This window comes from Pleurodeles waltl, chromosome 6, assembly GCF_031143425.1.
Source record: "Pleurodeles waltl isolate 20211129_DDA chromosome 6, aPleWal1.hap1.20221129, whole genome shotgun sequence".
NCBI lineage: Eukaryota > Metazoa > Chordata > Amphibia > Caudata > Salamandridae > Pleurodeles > Pleurodeles waltl.
Window position 1 is genome coordinate 652,989,057 of NC_090445.1, and position 25,258 is coordinate 653,014,314.

Here is a 25,258-nt window from a genome sequence, read left to right on the forward strand (position 1 = left end):
GGTATTCCGCCACATTTGCCCCAGCGGTGATAATTCGCTTGGGCAGCGCTGCTAGCAGCGCTGCCCAGGGGATTACGAGTCCCCGACCGCCAGCCTTTTTCTGGCGGTTTGAACCGCCAGGAAAAGGCTGGCGGTACAGGGAGTCGTGGGGCCCCGGGGGGGCCATGCGGTTTTTCACTGTCTGCTATGCAGACAGTGAAAAGCGCGACGGGTGCAACTGCACCCGTCGCACGGCCGCAACACCGCCGGCTCCATTTGGAGCCGGCTCCTGTGTTGCGGCCCACATCCCCGCTGGGCCGGCGGCCGGAAACCTGGTTTCCGCCCGCCGGCCCAGCGGGGATGTCAAAATGGGCACCGCGTGAGTGCGGCCGCATTGGCGGCCGCATGGCGGTTACAACTTGGCGGGCGGCAAATGAGGCCCGTAATGTTGAATGTTCTATTGTATTCTAGGAGAAGAACATGTTTCAGGTTTAGCTAATGTAACAATACTTGTTCTAGCTGCTGAATGACACAGGAACACTACAGCAATCATGTGAAAGAATATTTGTTTAGTTTATTGTGTGTCATGGGAAAGGATCTGTCAGTTCCAAATGATTAGAAAGTGTAGTATTTTAGTGGGACCATCTACAATGATTGGATGCTGGAATCAACGCCCAGTAGGTGCCCACCTGAACAACCAATCAAATAGATGTTGGTTATTTTAATTAGTGAAGAATGGTGCAGAATCAGACTTCTTTAGAACCTTTTTGAAGTCAGTTCTCCTCATACCTCAAAGATGCCCAGAACCCTGTTTAGGTCTGCTTTCTCACATCTCTATTCTGAGTTTCCTGATGAGTTGTCTCATCATAGTCTTACCTGCCCTATTCTGTTATGTGATTCAGTACTAATAAGGCCAACTAATTCTGACCTGCTGATCTGTCTTATGTGCAACTCATGTTCTGCACTGTCCTGATGCTGCTGTTAACTGACGCTGGAAGATGGTGACACTCTTTCTCGATGAATCAAGGCTGTGTGCTGTCCCATGAGGAGAGGTGTAACTAATTGTGTTTTTTTGTTTCCTATTTAGTTCAGTCACTAACACCAGCATATTTTATAGTTAGTTGCCCTAGTTAGATGTTTTCCAAATTATTTTTGCCTTCTTTTATTTTTGCTTTTGCCCGCATGTGTTAGTCTGTTCCCACACATGCAAGTCTCCATTTCGGTTAGTGTTAGGAATGGGCCAGCTCTGATATGGATTGCTAAAACTGTATTTTGTTGATTTACTGAAGTCACCATCATCTGCTTTGAAATCTGGTAATAATGTTCATTTTGTGCTGTTGTTAATTGATGTCATTCTTCTGGAGAGTTTAACCGTATTGATGTTTTCTAAGCTGAATCTTTCCAGATGCTTTGTTCAGCCTATAGTTTTCAAGTATGTTTATAACTTAGTTCTGTACACAATTTATATGAGATTGATTTTGGGTTTGTAATAAAGCTTTGAAACTTTATACGGTTTGAAGCTTGATTTAGTTTTACATTTCTATTGGTGTTTAATATTTTTTATGGGTTCGCTTCATGTTAGTAATTTATGATTAAATGTTTCTGACTACTTCAGCCCAAAGGTTCAGTTGACCACAGAGGGTGAGATTTTGTGATGGTGTCTCACCCAAGTGCTTGCGGTTTCTGAACCCACGGTGGGAAGAAGACTTCTGTGGGTGCTCCAGCAAATCAATGAACAGTTCATCAAATTCTGATCGCACAACAGGAACCCACCAAAAACATGTCAGACTCAAGAGAGGAACTTAGCATAACTTTCTGAATTAATTGTCTCTCCAAGATCAAAAAATGTCCGTCCAGTCACCCATAAGAGAATACACTGAACTCAGATTCCCTTTTACATTTGGAGATGTACAACATATTCTGACAACTCCACACAACCACCAGCTAGTGAGCTGGAACCCTAAAAAATGTAACCACCAAGACATCTCCAGCAACAGCAGTAGAGTGGCAGACTCAGGGACCCCAAGTTCACGAAGTAGATGTCAGGGAAGAGACAGATTGTGGGGGGTTTTCTGTCATGTATCTTCAAGAATGGTGGAGATATTATGTCACTGGTGGATCAATGTTTTCAAACACATTACATCACTGCAGAAAGAAATTTTCCCAGATTCACAATCAGTGCACGGGACACCCCTCTATGGACAGGAAGGCCCATATTTATACTTTCTTAGCGCTGCATTTGCGTCATTTTTTTACGTAAAAGCGGCGCAAAATTACAAAATACAATTGTATTTTGTCATTTTGCGCCACTTTTGTGTCAAAAAGCAGCGCAAATGCGGCGCTAAAAAAGTATAAATATGGGCCTAAGAGTCAGAGGGAGGGTGGAAATTAGCACCCCGAGAAGTAAAGAAATTAATGTATAACAGAGTACTTGTAAAATAAAAATAGATTAATTACATCCTACTGTACCGTCGTTAATCAATCAATCAGTCAGGATTTATAGAGCGCGGCTACTTCGCCCTGTTAGGGTCTCGAGGCGCTCTGCATTCCAGGCAAAATAAGCACTGTCAAACACACTAATAAGGACATTGAAGATTATTAGACACAAACACTTGCACAGAGATAAAGTGAACGCTATTGATGAAGCGGAAAAAGAAAGACTAACAAACATTTATATATCATGCAACAAAACCGTATATGCAATGTGTTTTAGCAAAGGAAAATAAAATGTGTAGAGAAATGTGCCCACGAAGTAGGTCACCATTAGTTTAAACAAGCTTAATTAATCATGAAAAGCTGACAAATACACTTATCTGTCATATTTGAAGTTATATGTTATGATTTGTTACATGCTTAGCTTAAATTTAACAGAGGCTTTGGCCTAGTTGCCTGGTCTCAATTTTAACTGCGTAGTTCACTTGTATTAACAAAGACGTGTTTGAATCTTTAAAAGCTGTAATTTTCCAGTAGAAAGACTAATACACTTATCTCAAAGTTGCTTGCTAGGCAACTTTCATCCCCTTTGAAGCTCAAGGTCAGTTTCTGCAGGTGCAGACAATGAAGACACTGATGCAGAATTAATTGGCAACTTTGTTGCTACTTATGTTCCAAAACTCCAAGGACACCTTATGCGTAGATGAGTATTAAGGGAAAAGACACTATTCATTGGTCAAAGAGAAATCACCCCATGGACCCTCCAATGGAAGAACCCGAAGAATTTGGAATTTTTCTTACTTAATCCCACCGGACAAAGAGAAGACACGCCATTTTGAAGCCATTTTCTTTTTATGCCATTTTGAAGCCAGATTTGAGAAGCCATTTTGATGACACTTTGATGCTTTTTCTCTATTCCAGAGAGAGACTCTAAAGAATTCTCACCCTAGAGACTTTAACTTTAACCTTACCCCATTTTGCCCATACAATAACTTTTGTTCCTGTTTTCCTTGCCGCTGCAAGGAAAACTTGACTTTAACTTTGCCCCTCCTTTGGAGAAGCCCCATGCTGATCGAACTGGTACCTGAAGGACGAAGACTTATCTTGAATGCTGATTGTATTTGGTAATTATGAAAGGATAAATGTATTATTCATTGTATTTTCCTTCTTAGGTACCAACTGCTTATTTTTGACAGAGCCCAAGCTAGAAATTTTCTAAATTTATTTTGACTAAATTCGTTTTGCTTGAAGCCCCACATGCCAATGCTAGTCAGAGGTTAGTTGAGGTATTCATTTAATGCACCGTGCTGAATTGAAATCTTGTTATGCTGATCAATGTATGCAATTAGTCAATCTCAGTTGCTTTTATTAGTGATTTGCACTGCTATATCTGAGTGCATTATTATCCAAGTTTTGCGTAGGTTGCGTTTCTTCCGCCGTTATGGACAGCCAGTAATGTTCATATCTATGTATCATTTCATTTTGAGACTTACTTACATCGTATTAGCTTTGTTAATATAGGGAAATAAACTCATTAACTTTTAATAAACAGGTGTGATTATTCATGACTGAAAGGTCATGGTGTGTCAAATTACTGTTTTCTATTGATCTAATTTGTTGTTTGATTACTAATCGAGTATTGGTTATTGGTTATAAATGATTATTGATTACTGATTTGAGGGATCTGACGATTTCTTTGGATGAGGAGAACTCAACCCGGTCAAAAGGTTCACCGACCTCCGGCGTGTCCAAGTATAAGTAATCTACAAGGACCGGACGCGCTATCACTATCACACAGGCAAAGAAATAACTCTCCCTGTCTCTTTCTTCTTTCTCGCTCTCACACAGGCTATCGTGCGCACAATCATAATGAACAATATCACACATATGAACACCCAAAAAGTCTTAATCTGGCCACACTTCTGCTTCATCAATATATTTCAAACATAATTTAGCAATATTTAAATAAAAATTTATTTCTACAAAATGTTGAATATATTTTGTCTTTGCACTGTTGTTGTTCAATTTGTCCTGACAATCATAAACCTGATCCAAGGTGCCAAAAATGTAACCACGAAGGAATTCGTTAGAATATTTAATATTGGGCACACTGTATGACAGTGGGATGCACTGTATAATATTGAGCAGCAGTGTATCGTATTCAATGCCCCTGTGTCATATGCAGCACCATTGTGCAATATTGGGCAACATTGTGTTTTACTAGGGCTCTGTGTGCTGTGCTCAGCCGCAGTGAATCACATTAACCAGTACTGTGCATTACCTCCCGTCCCTCCCTCGCCTTCCTTTTAACCAATGAGGCCTCCCGCCTCCCCCCTAGACCCTCCATTCCCCTTTCAAACCCCCCCCCCACCCTTATCCCCTCCTGTTCTTTTGTCTAGCCCACGCTAGACGGTTTTCTTTCCCTTTCGCACCTGCACGGCGGGGCCTGGAGGTCATCGGTGGAGGCACTCCTCGGGACGCGGAGCTCCGCGAGGAGTGCGCCGGCTGGATCGCGTCTTTGACGAGCAGCAGGGCTGCTCGGGAGGCGTGTACTGGGGGCCGGCTGATGGAGTCTGCCGGCCCTCTGTGGCTGGGGTGTCGGTTTCCGCGCCGCGGAGCCGCGGGGAACTGAGGGACTTCGCTTTTGAGCTGCTCGTCAGGTAGGACGGGCGTTCTGCCCGTGGTTTTTTATGATTTTGGGCGAGGTAGTTGCCCTGAGACCTCACTGTTGCCAGGCAGGGGTACTCCCCTAATGTCCGGAGAGGTGGTGCAGGATTTGGTTGAGGTGGCTGTTACCAGGGCACTGTAGGCAGGCGTGGCCAGGTCTGGTCAGCCTGAGCTTGCGCACTCATCGATAGCGGCAAGGAAGTCCTCGTCGGAGTGTGAGGATGAGGCCCCATCGGCGTCATCTGGGGGGAAATATGTTTCCAGAGACGAAATGTGGGAAGTGATGGCACATGTTCGGGACAATTTGGGTTTCCCAGTGTTTCAACCTACAAACTCGGATTCTCTTTTATTTCCTCAATATCAGACACCTTCGAAGTTTGCCATGCCTTTTTCAGGGACCTGTGAAGGATATGGTGTTTCGTGTGTGGAAGGATGTGGATAAGGCTCAGGTTCCACGTTTCCTTCAGAAACTTTACTTGCTTGAGGGTGAGGAGGTTTTACCTCCTTCAGTACGCCTGGATTCTATTTTGGCTACTCTGTTTGGCAAAACGGCAGTCAATCCGGAGGATTGTGTGCCTACGGATGCCACAGACCGTATAGTGGATTCGGTTCTTAAGAGGGCTTTTGCTGCAGAGAATCTGGCGCTGAGGGCAGGTCTTTATTCTGCTTATGCGTCCCAGTCATTGGTACAAGCCTTTGATAAACTGGCGGTGGCTGTACAGGAAGGGGCGGAATGTTCGGAGCTCCTGGCTGGTATGGAGCAGCAGGCCCGATAGTTGGCTGATGTGTCTTCTGATGTGGTCCGTACTTCGGCTCTGGCATCTGGGTCTTTGTTTGGGGATCGTAGGTCCCTCTGGTTGCGTTCCTGGAAGGCGGATCCAGGGGAAAAGGCAGCCTTGTTGAGCCTGCCGTTTGTAGGTCGTAGCCTGTTTGGTGAACAATTGCCATCCATGCTTTCCAAGGCATTTAAGGAGCGGAGGCATGCCTTACCGTATGAAGGGGGTTCTTCTTCGGGTAAAGGGTGGAAGAAGCATTCCAGATCTTCTCCTACTAGGGATGCTAAATCCTTTTCATTTAGGAAACGGCGTTTCCAGCCGCGTTTTTCGCCTATGAAGTCGGCTCCTGCGACCCGGGGTGGTTTCAAGAGGGGGTCCTGACAATCTCTGTGGGCCTGGCAGAGGGCCGGTTGGGGGAAGACGGAGTCACTTTCTTTCAGTTTGGGAGGACAGTGTAAACAATCATTGGGTTCTAGACATTGTGAACAATGGTTATGTCATAGATTTTGTGAGGGTTCCTCCAGATTCAGGGGTACGTCCCACTCCTCTGCCTTCAGAGGGGTAACGGAGAAGAGCTTTTTTGGACGGAGTGCAGGACTTACTGGTCAAGGGAGCCATTTCCCACGTTCCGCTAGACGAAAGGGGCCAGGGCACTTTTTTGGTCTTGTTTCTTGTGCAGAAAGTTTCGGGGGATTTCGACCGGTGCTCAATCTATAGGAGGTGAATACCTGTATCAGGACAGTGCATTTCCGCATGCTGTCCGTTCGGACTATTTTTCCATTGGTCAGGCAAGGGGACTTTCTGGTGTCACTGGATCTACAGGATGCTTACCTACACGTACCTGTGGCAAGATCCTCTTAAAAGTTCCTGTGGTTTGCTGTGGGTCGTGACCACTATCAGTTTTGCGTTCTACCTTTCGGTCTAAAATCTTCTCCTCGAATTTTCACAAAGGTGCTGGCTCCTCTGGTGGCTTTGCTTAATTCAGAAGTGGTGTTTCTGCATCCTTATCTGGCCGACAATTTTGATTCATGCTCAATCACGAGACCTGTTGCTGTGGCAGGTGGACCAAGTTCGGGGGGTCCTGCAAAACCACAGGTTTTTAATCAATTGGGAGAAGTCAGACTTAGTGCCATCCCAGGATCTAGTTTTTCTGGGGGCTCGGTTTCAGAAACTTCCAGGGTTGGTGACTGTGTCAGAAACAAGGTTGGGTGTACTCTAGGCTTTGGTAGCATAGGTTTTGTTGCTGTCTGCTCCCCGAGCTCTTCTATGGTTGCGGCTGCAGGGTCGTTTGGCATCGGTGATGTTTCTGGTTCCTTGTGCACGTTTCCATCTCCTGTGCTTGAGGACATGGTTCTTGAGAAGGTGGAGGACTGGGTTCCAGGGTCCGGATTGATTCCCAGAGAGTTGCAATGGTGGTTGGATGCAGTCCACCTGAGGGTAGGGGTGTCTTTATCACCTCTGAGACCCGTGGGGGTGACGACGGATGCCAGCCTCTCCTGTTGGGGGGCATGGATGGGGTCGGCTCAGGTTCAGGGGTTTTGGTCCCCTCGGGAGGCGAGTTGGTCGTCGAATTGGCGCGGATTGAGGGCGGTATTCCTGGCTCTGGTCCATTTCCAGGATTCCCTGAGGAGATCAGCGTTTCTGGTTCGCACGGACATCTTAGTGGCCACGGCTTATGTCAATCGGCGAGGGGAGACCAGGTCAAGGGCTCTGTTCATTTTAGTCAGAGAGATTTTTGTGTGGGCTCAGGAGTGGGTTCCTTCTCTCAGGCTACGTACATTCGGGGGGTGGTGAATGTTCGGGCGGATCTGCTGAGCAGAGTGATTCCTTCCTCTCAACTTTTCTCTCTCCGGAAGTCTCTGTTTCGGCATCTGGTTCGGCTTTGGGGTCTTCCAGTGCTGGATGTGTTTGCGTCCGCCGGGAATGCGTAAGTGGATCGCTTCTGCTCCCGGTTTCGGTGTCCCCAGGCATGGGATGTGGACGGGATGTCGTGTCCTTGGCCACAGGGCCTTTTTGTGTGCGTTCCCTCCTTTTCAACTGCTCAGGGCGTTTCTGTTATGAGTGAGGGATCTGGGGTCCAGGGTTATCCTCATTGCGCCTCTTTGGCCGGGGGCGAATTGGTTCCCGTTGTTGTGGCTGATGGCGGCCGGGAGGATGTGGCCTCTGCCCCTTTGTCCGTCTCCCCTGGAATTTCCCTTCCTCCCATTGGGGTCATTGAGGAGGTTGCATTTAACGGCCTGGAAGTTGAACGACGGGGATTGACAGGTCTGGGGGTGCCTGTGGCTTTGGGTTCTACCTTACTGGCTTCAAGGAGCCGTTCCACTTTGCTTTCTTATGGTCGACAGTGGTGGGTGTTTTCGTCATGGTGCTTTAGTCGTGAGTTGGATCCTACCTGCGCTTCTATCTGTGAGGTGATGCAGTTCTTGCAGGACGGTGCTCATTTAGGGTTGTCAGTGGCTTCTCTTCGGGTACAGTGGGCGGCTATTCAGGCTTTCAGAGGTCCATGGCGTAATCTTCGGGATGAAGGGCGCTTGATGCCTAGATTTTTTCAAGTGCTTATTGATTTATTTCCTCACCCGGTACGTTCTTTTCCTTCATGGGATCTGTCCTTGGTTTTGGATGTGTTGACGGAGGCCCCTTTTGAACCATTGGGGGTCTGTGATTTGCGCCATCTATCTTTGAAGACGTTCTTTTTGGTTGCCATTACTTCGGCTCGTCGGTTGGGGGAATTGGGGGCATGGGCTTGTTCCTTTCCTTTTTGTAAGATTTTTCACGAGCCGTTGCGTTCGTTGGATGTACGCAGGGTTTTGTTGGAGTATCTGCGGGTGGTGGCTCCTTTTCGTACAGGGGATTCACTGTTTGTTTCTTTTGTTCCGGATCGCAGAGGTGAATAGCCTTCCACGGCTTCCTTGAGTCGGTGGGTGAGCTCTTTAATTCTATTGGCCTATTCCTTGAAAGAGGTGGTTCCTCCTCAAGGGATTCTGGGGAGATCTACCAGAGGCATGGCGGCTACGGTGGTGGAGCTTCAGGGGACGTCTGTGGTGGAAATTTGCAGGTCCGCCTCTTGGGCTTCTCCTTCGACGTTTGTGCGTCATTACAGGCTGTCGGACTTGGGCAGTTTGGAGTCGGTGTTAGGTCACCGGGTCTTGTCCTCTAGGAGGTAGTTTTTGGGATAATCTTGGTGCAGGATGTTACGTAGAGGTCTTGCAACTCGATGTCCGTCTCCTGTGTGTTTTCTTGCTATGTCTCATTGGTTAAAAGGAAGGCGAGGGAGGGACGGGAGGTAATGCTTCCATTTTCTTACGATAATGGCATTACTCCTAGTCCTACTCCTTCGCCTTCCTTTTCCGTTCCCTCCCACCCTCCCGGTACGGACTGTCTGAGTTGCTTGGTTTTTGTACAGGAGGGGATAAGGTTGGGGGGGGGTTTTGAAAGGGGAAGGGAGGGTCTAGGGGGGAGGCGGGAGGCCTCATTGGTTAAAAGGAAGGCGAGGGAGTAGGACTAGGAGTAATGCCATTATCGTAAGAAAATGGAAGCAATATTGTGTAGAACTCTGTTATAGTCTGCTTCTTAGTGTGATAGTGCCTTTCTTACTACGAATTTGAAACATTTTTTTAAATGAAAGCGAAGGTTTATTTATTTTAAATCTAATAGCATTATTTTGCTGAAAATAATTCAATGAGCTTTATCCATGAATTTGTGACCTCTTACCAATAGTTTCCTCTGACAATATACATTTTTTCTATTACCTTTTTGTCCGTCTCTCACTTCATATTTCCTATTTTTTAAATCTGAAAATAGAGGTTTTTGGGGCAAGAAAGAAGAGAATTTCCAGAATTTCGCTGGAGAGTAAATGAAAAGCTTTAATCTCCCTGGGCTTTAAAATGAATCGTTTACCACAAACATCCTGACAATAACTTGGTAAACAAGTAGATATCCCTTCATAACTGCTTTTTTAAGTACTGAGCAAATTTATTAGTCCAATATTATGTATAATTCAAACATTTCTGAGACACTTAACAGTGAATGGTCGCTTGATTTTACTATTTTTAAAAATGGTTGCAGTTAACGCAGTGTGCCAGTAGATGACAGCATTAGACAACTAAAACGCCCCTCGAAGCATCCTAACAAAAGCACTGTCTCCTACCTGGCGGTGTAAAGAGTCTTTGTTCACCAGCTCGTTTTCAAGTTTATCATTGAGGTCGTGGATGGATGTGGCTTCTCGCTGAGCTGCCAGGTATCGCTTTTCCAGGGTGGCTATCCGCCGCTCCATGTCACCTTTCTGAGCCATGGCCTGGAGAGACACAAGAGCTACATGAACTGGCAAACCCAGAATTTCTCTGTCCACTATCCCCAAATCATGTATTTATTTTAGAAATATATGTTTTCACTGTAAAATCAAAGGTTAAAGTGATGTTATAACTTGTGATTGCAATAATATCTTACTTTATATTTAAAAAAAACAATCTTAGAAATTCAATGAAAAAACAAAGGTTAAAGGGACGCTACATATAGGTGGAAATATCTGTGGAAGCATACCATTTTAAATGAACAAATGCAATGAAATTCACCAGTTATAGTTATCACAAGTAACAATAACTTGTGTTCCCGTCATGCACACTGTTGTCATCAATCATGTCATTTCAGATGCTGCAGTGTTGTTATTAATGATGTCACAGAATATGTAAGTACTCAGCAGTGCATAGCAAGGTCACAGGTTATAGTACTTTTAGGGCTCAAGTTACAGTTATTTATATATATATATATATATACATATATATATATGTATGTGTGTGTGTATATATATATATATATATATATATATATATATATATATATATATATACACACACATATATATATATATGTATGTGTGTGTGTATATACATATATATATATATATATATATAAAATCAGACATAAAAAGAGGAGGGTTAAAAAGTCTTTCTTTTGTTTAATAATGGTGGCGTTTGAGGTAACAGTGAAAAATTTGGCAGCCAGCTTTTTAGCTATTTCTTGGTCTGTGGAGCATCATGCAAGCCTCTCAAGCAGGGCCACAGTTAAACGGTGGGCCAAACGGTTGTTCATTTCCCAATTATTTTGATGCCATTTGATGATTCTGCACAGACCTTAGCTAATCTGTGTGGGGGACAAAGACAATACTTTGCTTATAAATGTGACACTGTTTGATGAACTTGAATGGTATTTGCCAGGCAGCTGGCATGCTAAAACTAATATAAATTTTCATCTAGATGCAGCAAGGGCTCACAGCCCCTGTCATATAAAACCACACACACCTGCCTTGATAGCACACACCAACAACCCTATGTGAACACTGCCACCATAAATCAACACATAATCACTTTCACAAATGTACACCTTCATGTATCCACCCACCCCAACCCTCATAGTTGAAAACTCCCACCATCAGACATGCTTTAACAATGGACAATTAATTGCTGAAAATGTACCTTTAGCTTTGGAAAAAAACACCTCTAAAATACACTGAAAAAAACAGTCAAAACGTATGGTTAGAGGGGTGCATTCACTTTACCCTTTCCATGTAAAAGTGAGTAATTGACAGTTAATGTAAATGGCAAAACTTTCAAAACCCTGGAATTCACCAGTTCTGATACCTAGGTACAGCAGCAAAGTGGGTGAGTAATAAAGGACCAGAATATAGCCTTAGCCATCACCAATGTCTGAGATTAATTGAAACATTCCTTGCATCACCTTGTTTTTTTTTTTTTTACAGTGAACGCCTCAAGCACGATGGCCCAGATGTAGATCATCTGCTCACTGTGGCACAGGACTCAAGCTATACTGTACTGATGTTATGTTATGTTACATCCAAAGAAGGGTTTCATGGCACTGAAGCATCAGCGCAGAAGAAACAAAGTAAATTCACATAGGAGGTTGATGCTCTAATCTGAGGGAGTAGGGAATTCCATAACTTTGGGGCAATCACAGCAAATCGCACCAAGTCTCTTCCTGTTGAACCTAGGGGCCTCTAAAAGGTTTTGATTGAAAGATCTGAGATTGCATTTGGACCCAAGGACACAAAGGTAGGACTCTTCCCATATAGTGATTTAAAAATGATTAACACAATTTTAAATGTAGTCCTCTGAGCTACTGGGAGCCAATAAAGGTGTAAAGTGGAAAGAACTATGCTGGCGCCACACCAGTCTGAATGCCAGATTTTGGACCATTTGCAGTCTCTGACACAATTTCTTTAGAAATCCTAGGTAAAGGGAGTTAGCATAATCAACCTAGGACATTACAATTGCAATAATGATCAGAATAATGGCTTCTAGGGTGACATATTTTCAGATTTTCTTTTTTTTCCGTAGTTGGAAGAAACAAGTTGAGGTAACTGCACCTATCCGATGCTTCCGTCCGTGAGACGCCTTTGTCTGCCACTTCCCTCATGTTATAAACTATTGATAATATAACACTTTCCGTTGATTGGACAGAATGAAAACCTGCCTGATGGGAATCTAAAATGGAGGAATCCTCTAGAAAGGAGCATAGGGATTTGGCAACATGAGCTTCTAATAACCTAACTAGATAGGGGAGTAGTGCAATGGGGTGGTAGTTCTTCAAGACAGAAGGATCCTCACCAGAGTTTTTTTTAAAGGGGAATTACTATCACCTCCTTGAAAGAGTGGGGAATAACACTTTGGCTTAAACATAAATTGAGCTGAGGGATCACAGGGTCATCCAAATGGGAAAAAACAAACTTTTGGATCAGAGAAGGGTAATTGTCTTCAGGTGATTGCAATTTAACTTTGTACATCAATTTCAAGAGACTGTCTAAGGAGGCAGGCAGGGAAGGGAAGGTTGTAAGATTTGTAGGATTCTTGCCATCTGGGGGAAAGGCACAGGTTAAAGTGCTATTCGGGATACTATCCTTTATTGTCTTTATTTATTCAATGGAAAGTGTACTCAAATTATGATACAGCTTCTGAGTAGAGACTACTAGCGTGTTTTCACAATCTGAGTTGGAGAGTTCAGTGACAATATCAAATATCCCTTAAGAATTGTTTTTCCAGAGTTTAATATCTTATTGGAAATATAGTTACATCTAGCTACCCAAATTGCTTTCTTATTGTCTTTTAGCCTTAGGAGAAATGTGTCTTTTTTGTTAGGTGAGTGAGCCCTTTGCCATTTCCTCTCTGTTTGACGCAACTCAAGTTTTACCCTCTTCTGTATACCGTTTAGATGCTTCATGGCGCTTGAATGGTTTTATTTTACACCTAGGGGCATGTAAATTGAGCCAGTAAATTCCTCTGAGCCAGTCAGTTAAAGCCTTTGCCAACTCATTATTAATAGGTGTGGACGATATCAGTGAGTCATAGAAATTATCGATATTGAACTGACTCCAGTTTCTCGAGTGGGTGCCAGGACAAATAAGGGGTTTCTTTGGTGCAGTGTTGTTTATAGCAAACATGAATAAATTGTTATCTGGCCAGATACATGGAAAAACTCTAAGGTTCAACATTGTTAGATTTAGAGCCCAAACCTGTCCTATAATGTGACCTTTAATATTATTATTATATTACTATTATTATTTAAGGGAGTGGACACCTGTTGTTCAAAATTCAGACTCGAGAGAATCACCAAGGTCAGATGAGACATAGTTGCCATTTTCCTTATTGATCCAAATGTTGAAGTCATCCAGGAGTGAATGAATTATAAGTAGAGAGAAAGCTATCTGGGGTTGTTTGTATTCCTATCTAGAGGGGGCCGGGCCTGTCTGTATGAGCTGGACTGTTTCTACTGGAGATGGACCTAGACTAATTTGCATATGGGCTGGCTTTGTCTAGAGTAGCATAGTTGATGAATGCATCCTGAGGTATCACCGGTGGTTGGGAATAATTTAAGAGCTCCTTCCATCATGTAGTTGATTGCAGTCTTTTTTAAGAACACAAAACTCACTACTTACTTTTAAAGACTGTTTTTTTATGGTCTTTGGGCAGCACTTTATATGATCCATATTTACTCATTTCATTCTGACTATTCGTTTGGAAGTGAAGCGTGCAAGTCTGCATACATGTATTGGTATATTTGTGAATTTGATAACTACACAGTGGGAGTAATCCATGCTTTTTCAGTAGACTGAGTATTTGACAAATTGCCATAAAATATAGACCAGTAACACAGAGATGTTCTTTATACTCACTTCATCACAATATGATCCCAACGTTTTTCTAAGAAAATCTCCCCAAACATATTTCATATTTTATTATATGACTAAATCCTCTCTTGCAAGTAAAATCGAATGCAGGTGACCAACGTCATCTGACTTCAAGGACAAAATATAAAAGTTCTTCCATGCCAAGTTTTATGTCTTTCAACACAAGGGATGGTTTCTATCAGTGTGAAGCACTTACTTTTTCTAATATCAGGTAAGTGTCCATATACATATAATGTTCCTTGAACCTTGGAAAATGTAATATCATAGCCTCTTGTGACTTTTATATAGTTCAGGAGCCAATGTTTTCTATACAATCATCCAGAGGGTATAGCATCATGATCTCTGGGTTCCATATACTTTCCATTTCAGTCTCCCCTCTCAGTCAAATAGTCTCTTATTGGAGGGTATTATTCATGGTGTCTTTCCTTCTCCTGGTCAGGTTGGTAGTCTCCTGCCCAAAAAAAGAATGTTCTTTATGGAAGGGATGGTCCAGCCTAGCAGCCTGCATTCACCCTGTCGGAGAATGGTCTGAAGTTTATAGGTGCTGGCCCTCCCTCTTCTTTCTCTCCTGCCTCCCTCTAGGTAATAAATGTTTGGTTTCCCAGTTGTATCCCTTGTTGTCTCCTCCTTAGCTCCCCTATTGGCACCTGTGCCTTAAGACTACACCCTGTACAAAGCTCCAAGCTCCAACTCTTACTCCTTATGGTCTGCTCATGGCATCCTTGGTGCTTTCCCTGCACAAATCAAGAGGCTGAAATATTCCTTTCTGAGGTTTACCATCTATCCCCCTACGTAGGTAAGTTGACTGCCTATGGACTACCAGTGATGCTTGAGGTTTTGATGTACTGGACTATTGTTTTATTTTCTTCTCCGGAATATCTAAGTATATTTGAATCAATTTTCTTGAAATTGTAAAATAGCCTGCCTAATGGTGATTCCTTATCCTCCAGAATAGAACCACCCTATCAATGTTGGGAGTCTCCATCTCTTGCAGCCCTTATACAGGTGACTCTGGATAAAATCCTTTCTCCACATCCACCACTTTACACTTCATAATTAATGTTTGTAATAACAGCCATCAGAGTAGGTTAATCACAGGAATATCCATTTTATGCCCTCTTCTTAAGTCAGGAGTCAATCACAAGATAGGGTTATCCGCGTCTGCACAGGAATGGTGAATTTACCCATTGAAATTCCCCCACTGAATGTTGTTAGTGAAGCTTTAAGGACACTTTACCATCTGCCTTTGTATTTAATATGAATTGTCAATTTAAAATAATTCATTTAAACACATTATTGTTAAGTAAAATTGGAAAATAAAATGATGGTATGAGTTAAAAAGGGTGTACAGTTAATAACAAAATTTGAGAATAGAAAATAAAAGTATGTAGGGAGATAGAAAGTAGGAACAGGCGGATTTTGAATTACACCAGAGTAATGAGAGTAACTTCTATAATTCTGTGTTACTCTTTGGCATGGAATTACTGACAATAATGTAATAATTCCTGCTTGCGTAACTAAGAATAATTCAATGGCGAAAAAGTCCTACAGAAAGAGCAAATTTAGAGACCTCAAACAGCTGTTTGTGCTCGCTATGTGTTCTGATGATTTTGCGCTATCTCTTAGTGGAAAATGCATTCTCATGTCCATTTTGGATGTGAGGAGGTATTTTGCAGTATGAAAATAGTGGTAAATGCCAGAAGTAAGTTGGGGGAAAATCCTACCCCAAGAGCACATTTAGCAAGCAGCTACCCGTGCTTGCTATCTTTTTATGTTACATGTAGCATTATTCCTTAGTGCAAAATGCATTCTTGCATCCATTTTGGACACAAGGGTACATTCTTGTGCTAAGAAATAGTGTTAAATTCTTAAGTAGTTCCATATGATTATGCGAAGGTGATTTATGCAACGTATGCCCATTTCTTAACTTGTTTTTAAATTGTTTTACAAATATAGATACCTAGTGAAGTGCCATGGTGACAATATATGTGAATGTGATCTTATAGTGGGTATCCTAACATGAAAAAAAGACAAACATGTTTTTTAATAAATGGCATTGTACTAGGGTACTTGCATAGTACATGGACAGTGAAAAGGAGGAGGGGAGCAGGGCTATCCAAAGAGGATAGCTGGAGCATAGGCAGTACAAGTGATTTAAGGAGGGTTAAGACTAGGGTATGTGATATGAAGAGGAAGAAGACAGTGGTGCAGGAGAAGAAGTAGGATTAGTTGGGATAGCTAGTTGTAGGAAATGACTCTAACCCAGATTTGCTTTGGGTTTGTGTTACTTTTGTAATGTAACCCCAATGCGAGGTGTTAAGGTTGGATTTACTTCCCAACTCAAATTATGGTTTGCATTTTAAAGTACCCCAAAGTAAAGCAAAGTTGGGCAATGCTCTGTGTTAAATTACTTTTCGTAAATGAGATGGGCGGTGCATGAACGTACAAATGCAACAACCATTTGGCGTTTGAAGCAAGTCTCTATTTACAAAGAATGGCAGACAGGGTTCTGCACCAAAACCCTATGGTTACTTGAGCCAGTCACAAGATGGTGAAATGTTTTCATTTCTCCTCATTTTGAATATATTACATGTTTGCAGAATTGCACAGCACACATACAAACTGGGAAAAATCATAAACCATGTTTTTACGTATTGGAAGGGACCCCTTCCAGGGACAAAACCTTAGCTTCAGACAACGCACATATTTGTGCACTGTGGCACAAAGGTATCTGCACTGGAGCATGGTTGCCAAAAGTGTGCCAGTGCAGAGAGCAAGAGAGAGAGAACACCACCACATCTTAATAGCTATGAGGCTCTTCTGCTCCACTCCTTTTACATAATTAATCACATTAACTTTACTTGCTGCCATTTGTTGTGTGACATCTCTGTAAATTTTGAATTTTATAGAGTGCTTAAGCAGACTACTGAAGCCTCTATAGTCACAGTCTGTTGTAAAATATGTTTGCTTCTAGGATAGACCTATACAGTAGAGTTGAGCTTTAATGGTTAGAGTAGCCTGCTCTGGCATGATATAAGAATAAATGAACAATACCTAATAGACATAAACAGAATGACTTATTTTTCTATTTTTAACCAAGAAAGGCGGTTCTCACATGAATCTTTTTTTGTTTTTTAACATTTATTATTTTTTAAAAGAAATGTTTGGATATTGAACAATAAATTTGAAAAACGGCGCATCAAAACTTGGATCCTATGAAAAAGAAAAACACCTACTTTCTCTTGCACATCTGTTTGTGCGCAGTCACGACCTAACCCTGGTACATGTGCTTTGCTCCTCTGCTGATAAGATCTTTCAACAGTCCATACAGGACAGGGTGATGTGGTGCTACAGGTGGTTAGTTTCCTGCTGAAGGGTTGTTGCAGCTTGAGGGGAAGAACTATCACCAGGCTGGACAGTGTGTTGCATAGCAATGGATGTGGAGGCTGTGGTGTCCTCTTCCCTTTACCACTTAGCAGTATTCAGATTTCTACTGTGCCATGTTCTGGGGTGTTTTTGCATTCCAGAGATACCAAAAGAGTATTTCATCCCAGTACCTCTGAAAAAGTGCTTGCACTGCCTTGTAAGAATAAGACTGTGGACCCTAAATTTTATACATCAGACTAATAGCCTTAACCAATGAGATGTTTCTCTGTCTATCACAAGTGCTGATGTATCAGTTTTTAAGACACCATTCCTATTTGGGCCTGTGGAGAAACATTTAGGCTCAAAGTTTAAATAGACCTACCTCCTCATAGTAAGCACAACTTGTTTTAAGAATTTCCGAGTCCCACATTTCTTCACAGGACCCAGAGTTAGGGACATTCTGATTAGTTCAGTTTGTCCCACTGGAGTATTGAGTAAGCTATGGGAGGTCAAAAAAGAAAGGAAGCAGTAATTTGATTGGACACTCAGGAGAAACTTCTTAAAAGCCCAAATCCTTTAAAAACAATATCATATTATTCTGTTAACCGTTGTAACTGGATTGGTGTTTACCAGAGCCAATTTGCACTTCAAACAATCCAAGCCCATCAGGGCCTCAGACAGAATCAGCCCCAAGCTGTATTTGGCCCCAGGAACCCCATACCCTGGAGTCACCAAACTAATCAAAAGGTAAGGGGCCCATCCGCCATGCACTGATAATTATCCCATATATTACATCACCCAGGACATCCTCTATGACACCACTGATATTATCACTGCAAAATCTACAGTGAAATTATTGATGAGGAAATGGTGGGGGCAAGAGCTACAGTTACCTTAAGGCATGAGTTATAATTACATGAGATAACTATAACTGGTGAATATCTTTGTTTTTTAGAGTTTAAGACTTTACATTGTTACTGAATATTCCACTATAACATTATTTTACCATTTGTTTTTCTTAGTGATTCAATAGATAGATAGATATTCAATGAAAACAACAAACGTTAAACCTTTGTTATATTTAGAAAAACTTCATTTATTCTTTCCATACAAACAAAACTCCTCCATACACAGTATATTCATCTTTCTTAGCCATACTACATTAATTATAACTTGTGCCTTTTCCATACACATATTATACCCTTTTATATTATATCACTTATAACATGTAAAATAATAGTATTGACAATTATAGTTATGACATTGGAAATCACATTTTTTGTGAGAACAGAGTGCATGGTAGACTGGTGATTTACAGTTACTGTAGTTTGGCTACAAAGCTGAATTCACTGCAGTGTGGTCAAGTGTGTGAGTTATAATAATTGAAAGGTCTACCATAAATTATAAATTAAAGGTCTAAGTATAAATGTAGAATTTAACATTTTCATGTAGCTTGTTTGGTTTGTAGATAAAGAATAAATAAAATTATATTAATTTAAAGGTGCGGTGTCAATATTTATATTTAAGGTAGAATTATAACTTTAGAATTTTGTAATGGTTGTGTATTGTATGTTTGGTTTGTGTAGACAGAATAAATAACATTTTCCTAACTATAAGAACGGTTTAACCTTTGCTTTTTTTCATTGAATTGTGTTTTAAATTGAAGACTTTAATGTCATCAAGTGGAATGTCATTAAGTGGAGTGTAGTACAGAAGAGTGAAGGTGAGTGTTCTACAAGGTAGTGCTGTAGAGTGGAGTATAATGGAGTGGAGCAGAAGGGAGTGTGGCACAGTGGAGTGGCATACAGTGTAATAGCATACAGTAGAGTGGTGTAGAGGGAGTAGGGTAGAGTGAAGTGGTGTAGCGTGGAGTGGTGTAGCATTCAATGGAGTAAAGTGCTATATAGTGTAATGACATGTTGTATGGTACAGTGGCATGGAGTGCACTAGAATGGACCAGCGTAGTGTACAGCTGAGTAATGTATTCTATGTTGGAATGGTATCTTGTACAGAACAGAGGAGTGGTGAGTCATAGAGTGTTGGATGGTGTTGTAAAGTGGAGCAGAGTGTTGTACAGTGGAGTGTAGGGGCACAGAGTGGAGTAGAGTCTTGTAGAGCGCAATGTAGGGGCATGGAGTGGAGTATACAGTTGTATAGTGGTGCAGAGTGTAGTAGACTCTTGTAGAGTGGAGTTGCATAGAGTGTGGTAGAGTGTGGGGAAGGGGAGCGGTGTAGAGTGGAGTGTTGTACAGTACCAAAGAGTAGGGTAACGTGTTGTGCAGTGGACTAAAGTGTTGTGCTATAGAGGGGAGTTGTGTGGAGTCAAGTAACATGTTGTAGAGTTGATTGGTGTGTGGCACTGTGGAGTGAACTGGCATGTCATAAAGTATTGCAAAGTGTTGTAGAGTAGAGTGCTACAGAGTGGATTACAGTGTTGTACAGTAGAGTGGCATAGAGGAAAGTGTAGTACAGTAGGGGAGAGTGGTGGGGGATTTACTGTCAGAGCTGAGTGGCATAGAGTAGCGTACAGTGGAGTGACGTAGAATGCAGTAGTAGAATACAGTGGAGTAATGTCTCAAAGTAGATTTAGTAAATGGGTGGCGTGGCATAGAAGAAGTTGTGTCAAGTGTTGTAGAGTACAGCAGTGTTGCAAAGCGGTACAGAGTAGAGTAATGTACACTGGCATTGACAGGAATGCATTCATTGTGTACACTGTAGTGCTACAGAGGGGGGATAGCGTGGTAGAGTGGAAGGACAGACTGTAGTTGAGTGGATCATAGTGTTGTTGAGCGGAGTACAGTATGCTGGAGTGACATAGAGTGGAGTGACGTACAGTGCAATAGGGTAGAGTGGAGTGGTGTGGCATAGAATGGATTGTCGCAGACTGGAATAGCATAGAGTGGAATGGGGATATATTGGAGTTACATAAAGTGGAATAGTGTAGAGTAGAGTGGCACAGAGTAGAGTGAAGTAGAGTGGAGTGGCATTGAGTGGAGTGGTGTAGAGTGGATTTGCATTGAGTGGAGAATCAGAGAGGAGTATCAGAGTGGAGTGGCATACAGGGGAGTGGTGTGGAGTGACATACAGTAGAATAGGGTACAGTAGAGTAGCATACACTAAAATAGCGTAGATTGAAGTAGCATATAGTGGAGTGGTGCACAGTAGAGAAGGGAAGAATGGGATAGTGTACAGTTGAATAATGTACAGCGGAGTCACGTACAGTGGAGTGGGATAGAGTCAAATAGCATAGAGTTGAGTGCTGTAGAGTGTAGTTCCGTTCCGTGGAATGGCATAAAGTGGAGTGCTGAAGAATGGAATGGAGAGCAGTGTAGTGGCATAAAGTAGAGTGGTGTACAGTGGAGTGGCATACAGTGGATTGAGTTAGAATTTAGTAGCATACAGTGAAATAGCATAATGGAGCAGTGTATAGTGAAGTGTCAGAAAGGAGTGGTGTAGAGTGGAATACTGTTGAGTGCAGTGGTGTGACAGAATGGAATAGCATACACTGGAGTGGCATACAGTTGAGTGGCATTGACTGGAGTAGCGTAGAGTAGATTAGCATAGAGTAGAGTTACATACATTGAAATAGCATAGAGTGCAGTAGCATAGACAGGAGTGATGTTCTCTTGAGTGACATAGTGAATTATCATGGAGTGGAGATGTGTGAAGTGGGGTTGAGTAATGTGGCATAGAGTGGAGTGGGTTATAGTGGAGGAGCATATAGTAGAGTGGCATGCAGTGGAGTTGCGTACAGTGTAACAGCATAGAGTGGATTAGTGTACTGTGGAGAGGAGTACACTGGAGTGAAGTAGAGTAGATCTGTGTACAGTGAATTTGCATACAGTAGAGTGTTGTAGAGTGCAGTGGCATAGAGTGTAGTGTGGTTAGAGTGGACCGGCATACAATGGAATTACATACAGTGAAGTGGTGTAGAGAGGAGTAGTATAGAGTAGAGTGTGATACAGTGCTGTGGTGTTGAGTGGAACCGAGTGGAGTGGATTCCTGTAAAGTGGAGTGGTGTACAATTGAATTGCATAGACTTGGGTGGCATAGAGAAGAATGGTGTACAGTGGAATAGCTTAGACTGGAGTGGTGTAGAGTGGAATGATGTACAATGGAGTGTTGTGGAGTGGTGTAAAGTTGAATGGGCAGAGTGTGGAGGGGTAGACAGTAGTGGATTGTAGTATACATACAGTGTTGCTGTGTACAGTGGAATGCTGTAGATGAAGTAGTATACAGTGGAGTAGAGTATAGTGAAGTATTGTAGAGCAGAATAACATTAAGTGCACTGGCATACAGTGGAGTGACGTAATGTGTAATAGCATACAGTAAACTGGAGTGGCATAGAGCAGAGTGTGACACTTAAAGATGTAACAAGAAAGTGGTTGAACATGTGTAGATGTTGTTTCACAGGAATATAAATTAAGAAGTGTCAATGATAATTTTTTAAAGTAGGTGTTAGTTGTCTAAGAGGGTGATTCTGACATTGCCGGGCGGCGGAGGCCGCCCGCCAATGTTCCCCCGTCAAAATACCGCTCCGCGGTCACAAGACCGCTGAGGGTATTTTGAGATTTGCCCTGGGCTGGCAGGCGGCCGCCAAAAGGCCGCCCGCCAGCCCAGGGCAAATCTACCTTCCCACGAGGACGCCGGCTCCGAATGGAGCCGGCGTAGTGGGAAGGTGCGACGGGTGCTGTTGCACCCGTCGCGTATTTCAGTGTCTGCAAAGCAGCCACTGAAATACCTTGCGGGGCCCTCTTACGGGGGCCCCTGCAGTGCCCATGCCATTGGAGACCCGCCAGGAACAGGATGGCGGTAGGGGGTGTCAGAATCCCCATGGCGGCAGAGCGCGCTCTGCCGCCATGGAGGATTCCCCCGAGCAGCGGAAAGTCGGTGGGGGACCGCCGACTTTCCGCTTCTGACCGCGGCTGATCCGCCGCGGTCAGAATGCTCGTGGGAGCACCGCCAGCCTGTTGGCGGTGCTCCCGTGGTCGGTGGCCCTGGCGGCCACCGGCCGCCAGGGTCAGAATGACCCCCTAAGTGTTGTTAAGTTATAAGTGCTAAAAAAAGTTATGTATTGTGTTGTGGTATACTGCTGCAATTTCACAGTAGACCGTGTCACATGCTGATAAGAAGGCAGTATGTGATTAGTTAATGAAATGTAAAAGGCAGCCTTATAGTTTTTAGCACCTTTTTGCTGTTTTCTGGATTAGAGCCTTAAATATAGGTATTAGGTTTTATTATAGCTTTCTAGCTATTAGCACTTTATTAAAGTGGTAATAAGTAGAGAAATGTATTTATATTTGTATAGCAGTGTACAGAGAACCACACTTCTAAAATATAGCACTGTGCATTTTTACACCTTTTCTTTTAGTACGGTAGTACTTCCAAGGCTGTACCGCAGTACTCCATGCGAACCTTTTACTTTCTTAACACAGATAAAGTTGTAAATAATTTCCCTATCAATTACTGTTTTGTGCTACTAGGTAGGGAAAAATATGAAATCTAATACTTAACTATATCTAAGAGCGTAACATAGAAGACAAAGACAACATGACTGCCTTTAATTTTCATGAGGTCAATCGCCTAATATCTTATCATCACTGTGTACTGAGATAGTTTAGCGACATTTCATGAAACTAAGCAACTACAGATTTCATTAAGTTTAAATGCCTTATAACTTAAAACGTAGTTAACTGCAGTACCCAAAAACATAATTGGTACACCATAATCTATGATACTGCCAAATTTCTTTGAAATCCCTTGAACTGCTTTTGTGCTACATCGAAAGAGAATTGGTGGGAAAATGCGTTGTGGACCCTCCTTTTATCTTTGCACCCCCTTGATCAATCCCCGCAATGTAGAAGAAGCTATAGGAGCGAAACGTTTGGAGATTCATCATTTGGGGGAAACGTTATTAGCGAGACAAATTCCAAGGAATTCCTATTTCTGGGTATATATATATATATATATATATATATATATATATATATATATATAGTCACTGGAAAAACCAAAGGTTTTCAGGGGTGTTTTAGTCAGCTGTTAGAGTTATTTCAAGGAACTATAACGTGTGCCCTCAGATAACTATAACTCACACCCTCACCATGCACAGTTCTCTCATCAATAATTTTACTGCAAATGTTGCAGTGTTAATATCAATGATGTCATAGAAGATTTCATGAGTGATGTAGTCTGAGGCAATTAGCAGTGCATGGCGAGGGCGTGAGTTATAGTTACCTTAGGACTCGAGTGATATTTACTTGAAATAACTAACTATAAAAGCTGAATTTCTATGGTTTTGTGCATGTAAAATCTGAACCTAACTATAAAGTCCCAGTAACCTTTGGTTTTAGCGGATAAATATATATATGTATATATATATATATATATATATATGTCCAACAAATCCCGAAAATATATATATATATATATATATATATATATATATATATATATATATATATATATATCCAACAAATCCCAAAATACCGAGGCTCATAAATGTGGCGGTCCGACCATGGATTCGGGAATTTTCCATACAATAAATAAAGCATTTTCTTGTCATCAAAGAAAAGGTCAGGACGCTTTCCAGTCAATTGTATAAAAGTTTTACTGTCACCCGAAGGGAGGAACACTTTGTGTGACAGTAAAACGTTTATACAATTGACTGGAAAGCATCCTGACCTTTTCTTTAATGACAAGAAAATGCTTATATATATATATATATATAATATATATATCTAGAGATCTATATCTACTGATATATATCCCAAGCTGCAATGTGTCCCAGAATATGGAAGCTCTAGCTTGATGGTCCGAGCGTGGATCCGGAAATCCAAAGTATGTACTATTTCATCCTTACACATAAAAGGAAAATTGAAAAACTGCCTTTACTTGTTACAAGTTTCTTCCTCCCAACGTGTTTCAGCAGTAGCCTTGATCACAGATGGGATGGCCATAAAATTTACATTCTATATGCTAAAAAACATAAAAAGAGGACTAACACCCCAGTGCAAACATGCCACACTGAAAAGCAGCCGTGGTGAAATGTCAATTGTAGCAAATTCATTATTCTTTTTATCCCTCCAGCCCTGCATGCTTTGATGTGCTGCCACTACCCTCCATTTGGCTTGAGGTCCCTCCCCCCACTCTACCTGCACTATGTTGCCCTCTTCCTTTGCTTCTGTGCTTAGCTTTCTGCCCTACCCTCCTTACCCCTGCCCTCCTATGTTTATATGCAGGCCCCCGCTCCCTTCCTTTTGCCCACCATGTTCCATGGACCTGCCACTGCCTCTCTCTACTCTGAGTGTTCTGTTGAGCTGCCACTACCCCTTCTACCTGCCTTGCATTGTCATGTGGCTGCTGCCTGTCTGTCCGAGTTCCATACCCATATTCCCTCTCTCCTGTCCTTCGTGGTACATTTTTCTGCCACTCTCTTCTGCCCTCCATGTTCTATTGTGCTGCAACTGCTCCTCCTGCCAGACCTACATGTTCTGTTGTGAATCCCCTTCCCCTGCCCCCTCTTGTCTATGTCCAGCCCCTACCCGTCTCTTCTATCCTCCATGGTCCTTTGTGCAGGCCCCTCTTGTGAACCATGGTCGTTGTGCTGCCACTAACCCTCCCACATGGAATGCATGGTCTTCTGTGCTGCCACAGCCCCTCTCTCCTGTCCTTTGTGGTCAGCTTGCTGCCCCTGACCCCCTTCCACCTTCCCTCTTCTGTCTGTGTGTATGCAATTATAGTCTCACTGTTGTCCCCCTACAATGCATTTCAATGGGTGCGATCATGTATATTGGTCCCAAGATGGCTGCCAGCACTTTCTAATTAAAGAGCTGACAGC

The 25,258-nt window shown here is 42.5% G+C and overlaps 1 protein-coding gene across 5 annotated transcripts in view; it reads right to left on the reverse strand.

The window, feature by feature from the left end:
• The window catches only part of PPFIA4 (PTPRF interacting protein alpha 4), a 3,105,259-nt gene that overhangs the window by 1,706,898 nt on the left and 1,373,103 nt on the right, over positions 1 to 25,258 (reverse strand). For all 5 annotated transcript variants that reach the window (XM_069239004.1, XM_069239005.1, XM_069239003.1 and 2 more), the window contains one exon: positions 10,003 to 10,149. In XM_069239004.1, the coding sequence (XP_069095105.1) occupies positions 10,003 to 10,149 (147 nt within the window). The remainder of the gene's footprint in view (positions 1 to 10,002; positions 10,150 to 25,258) is intronic.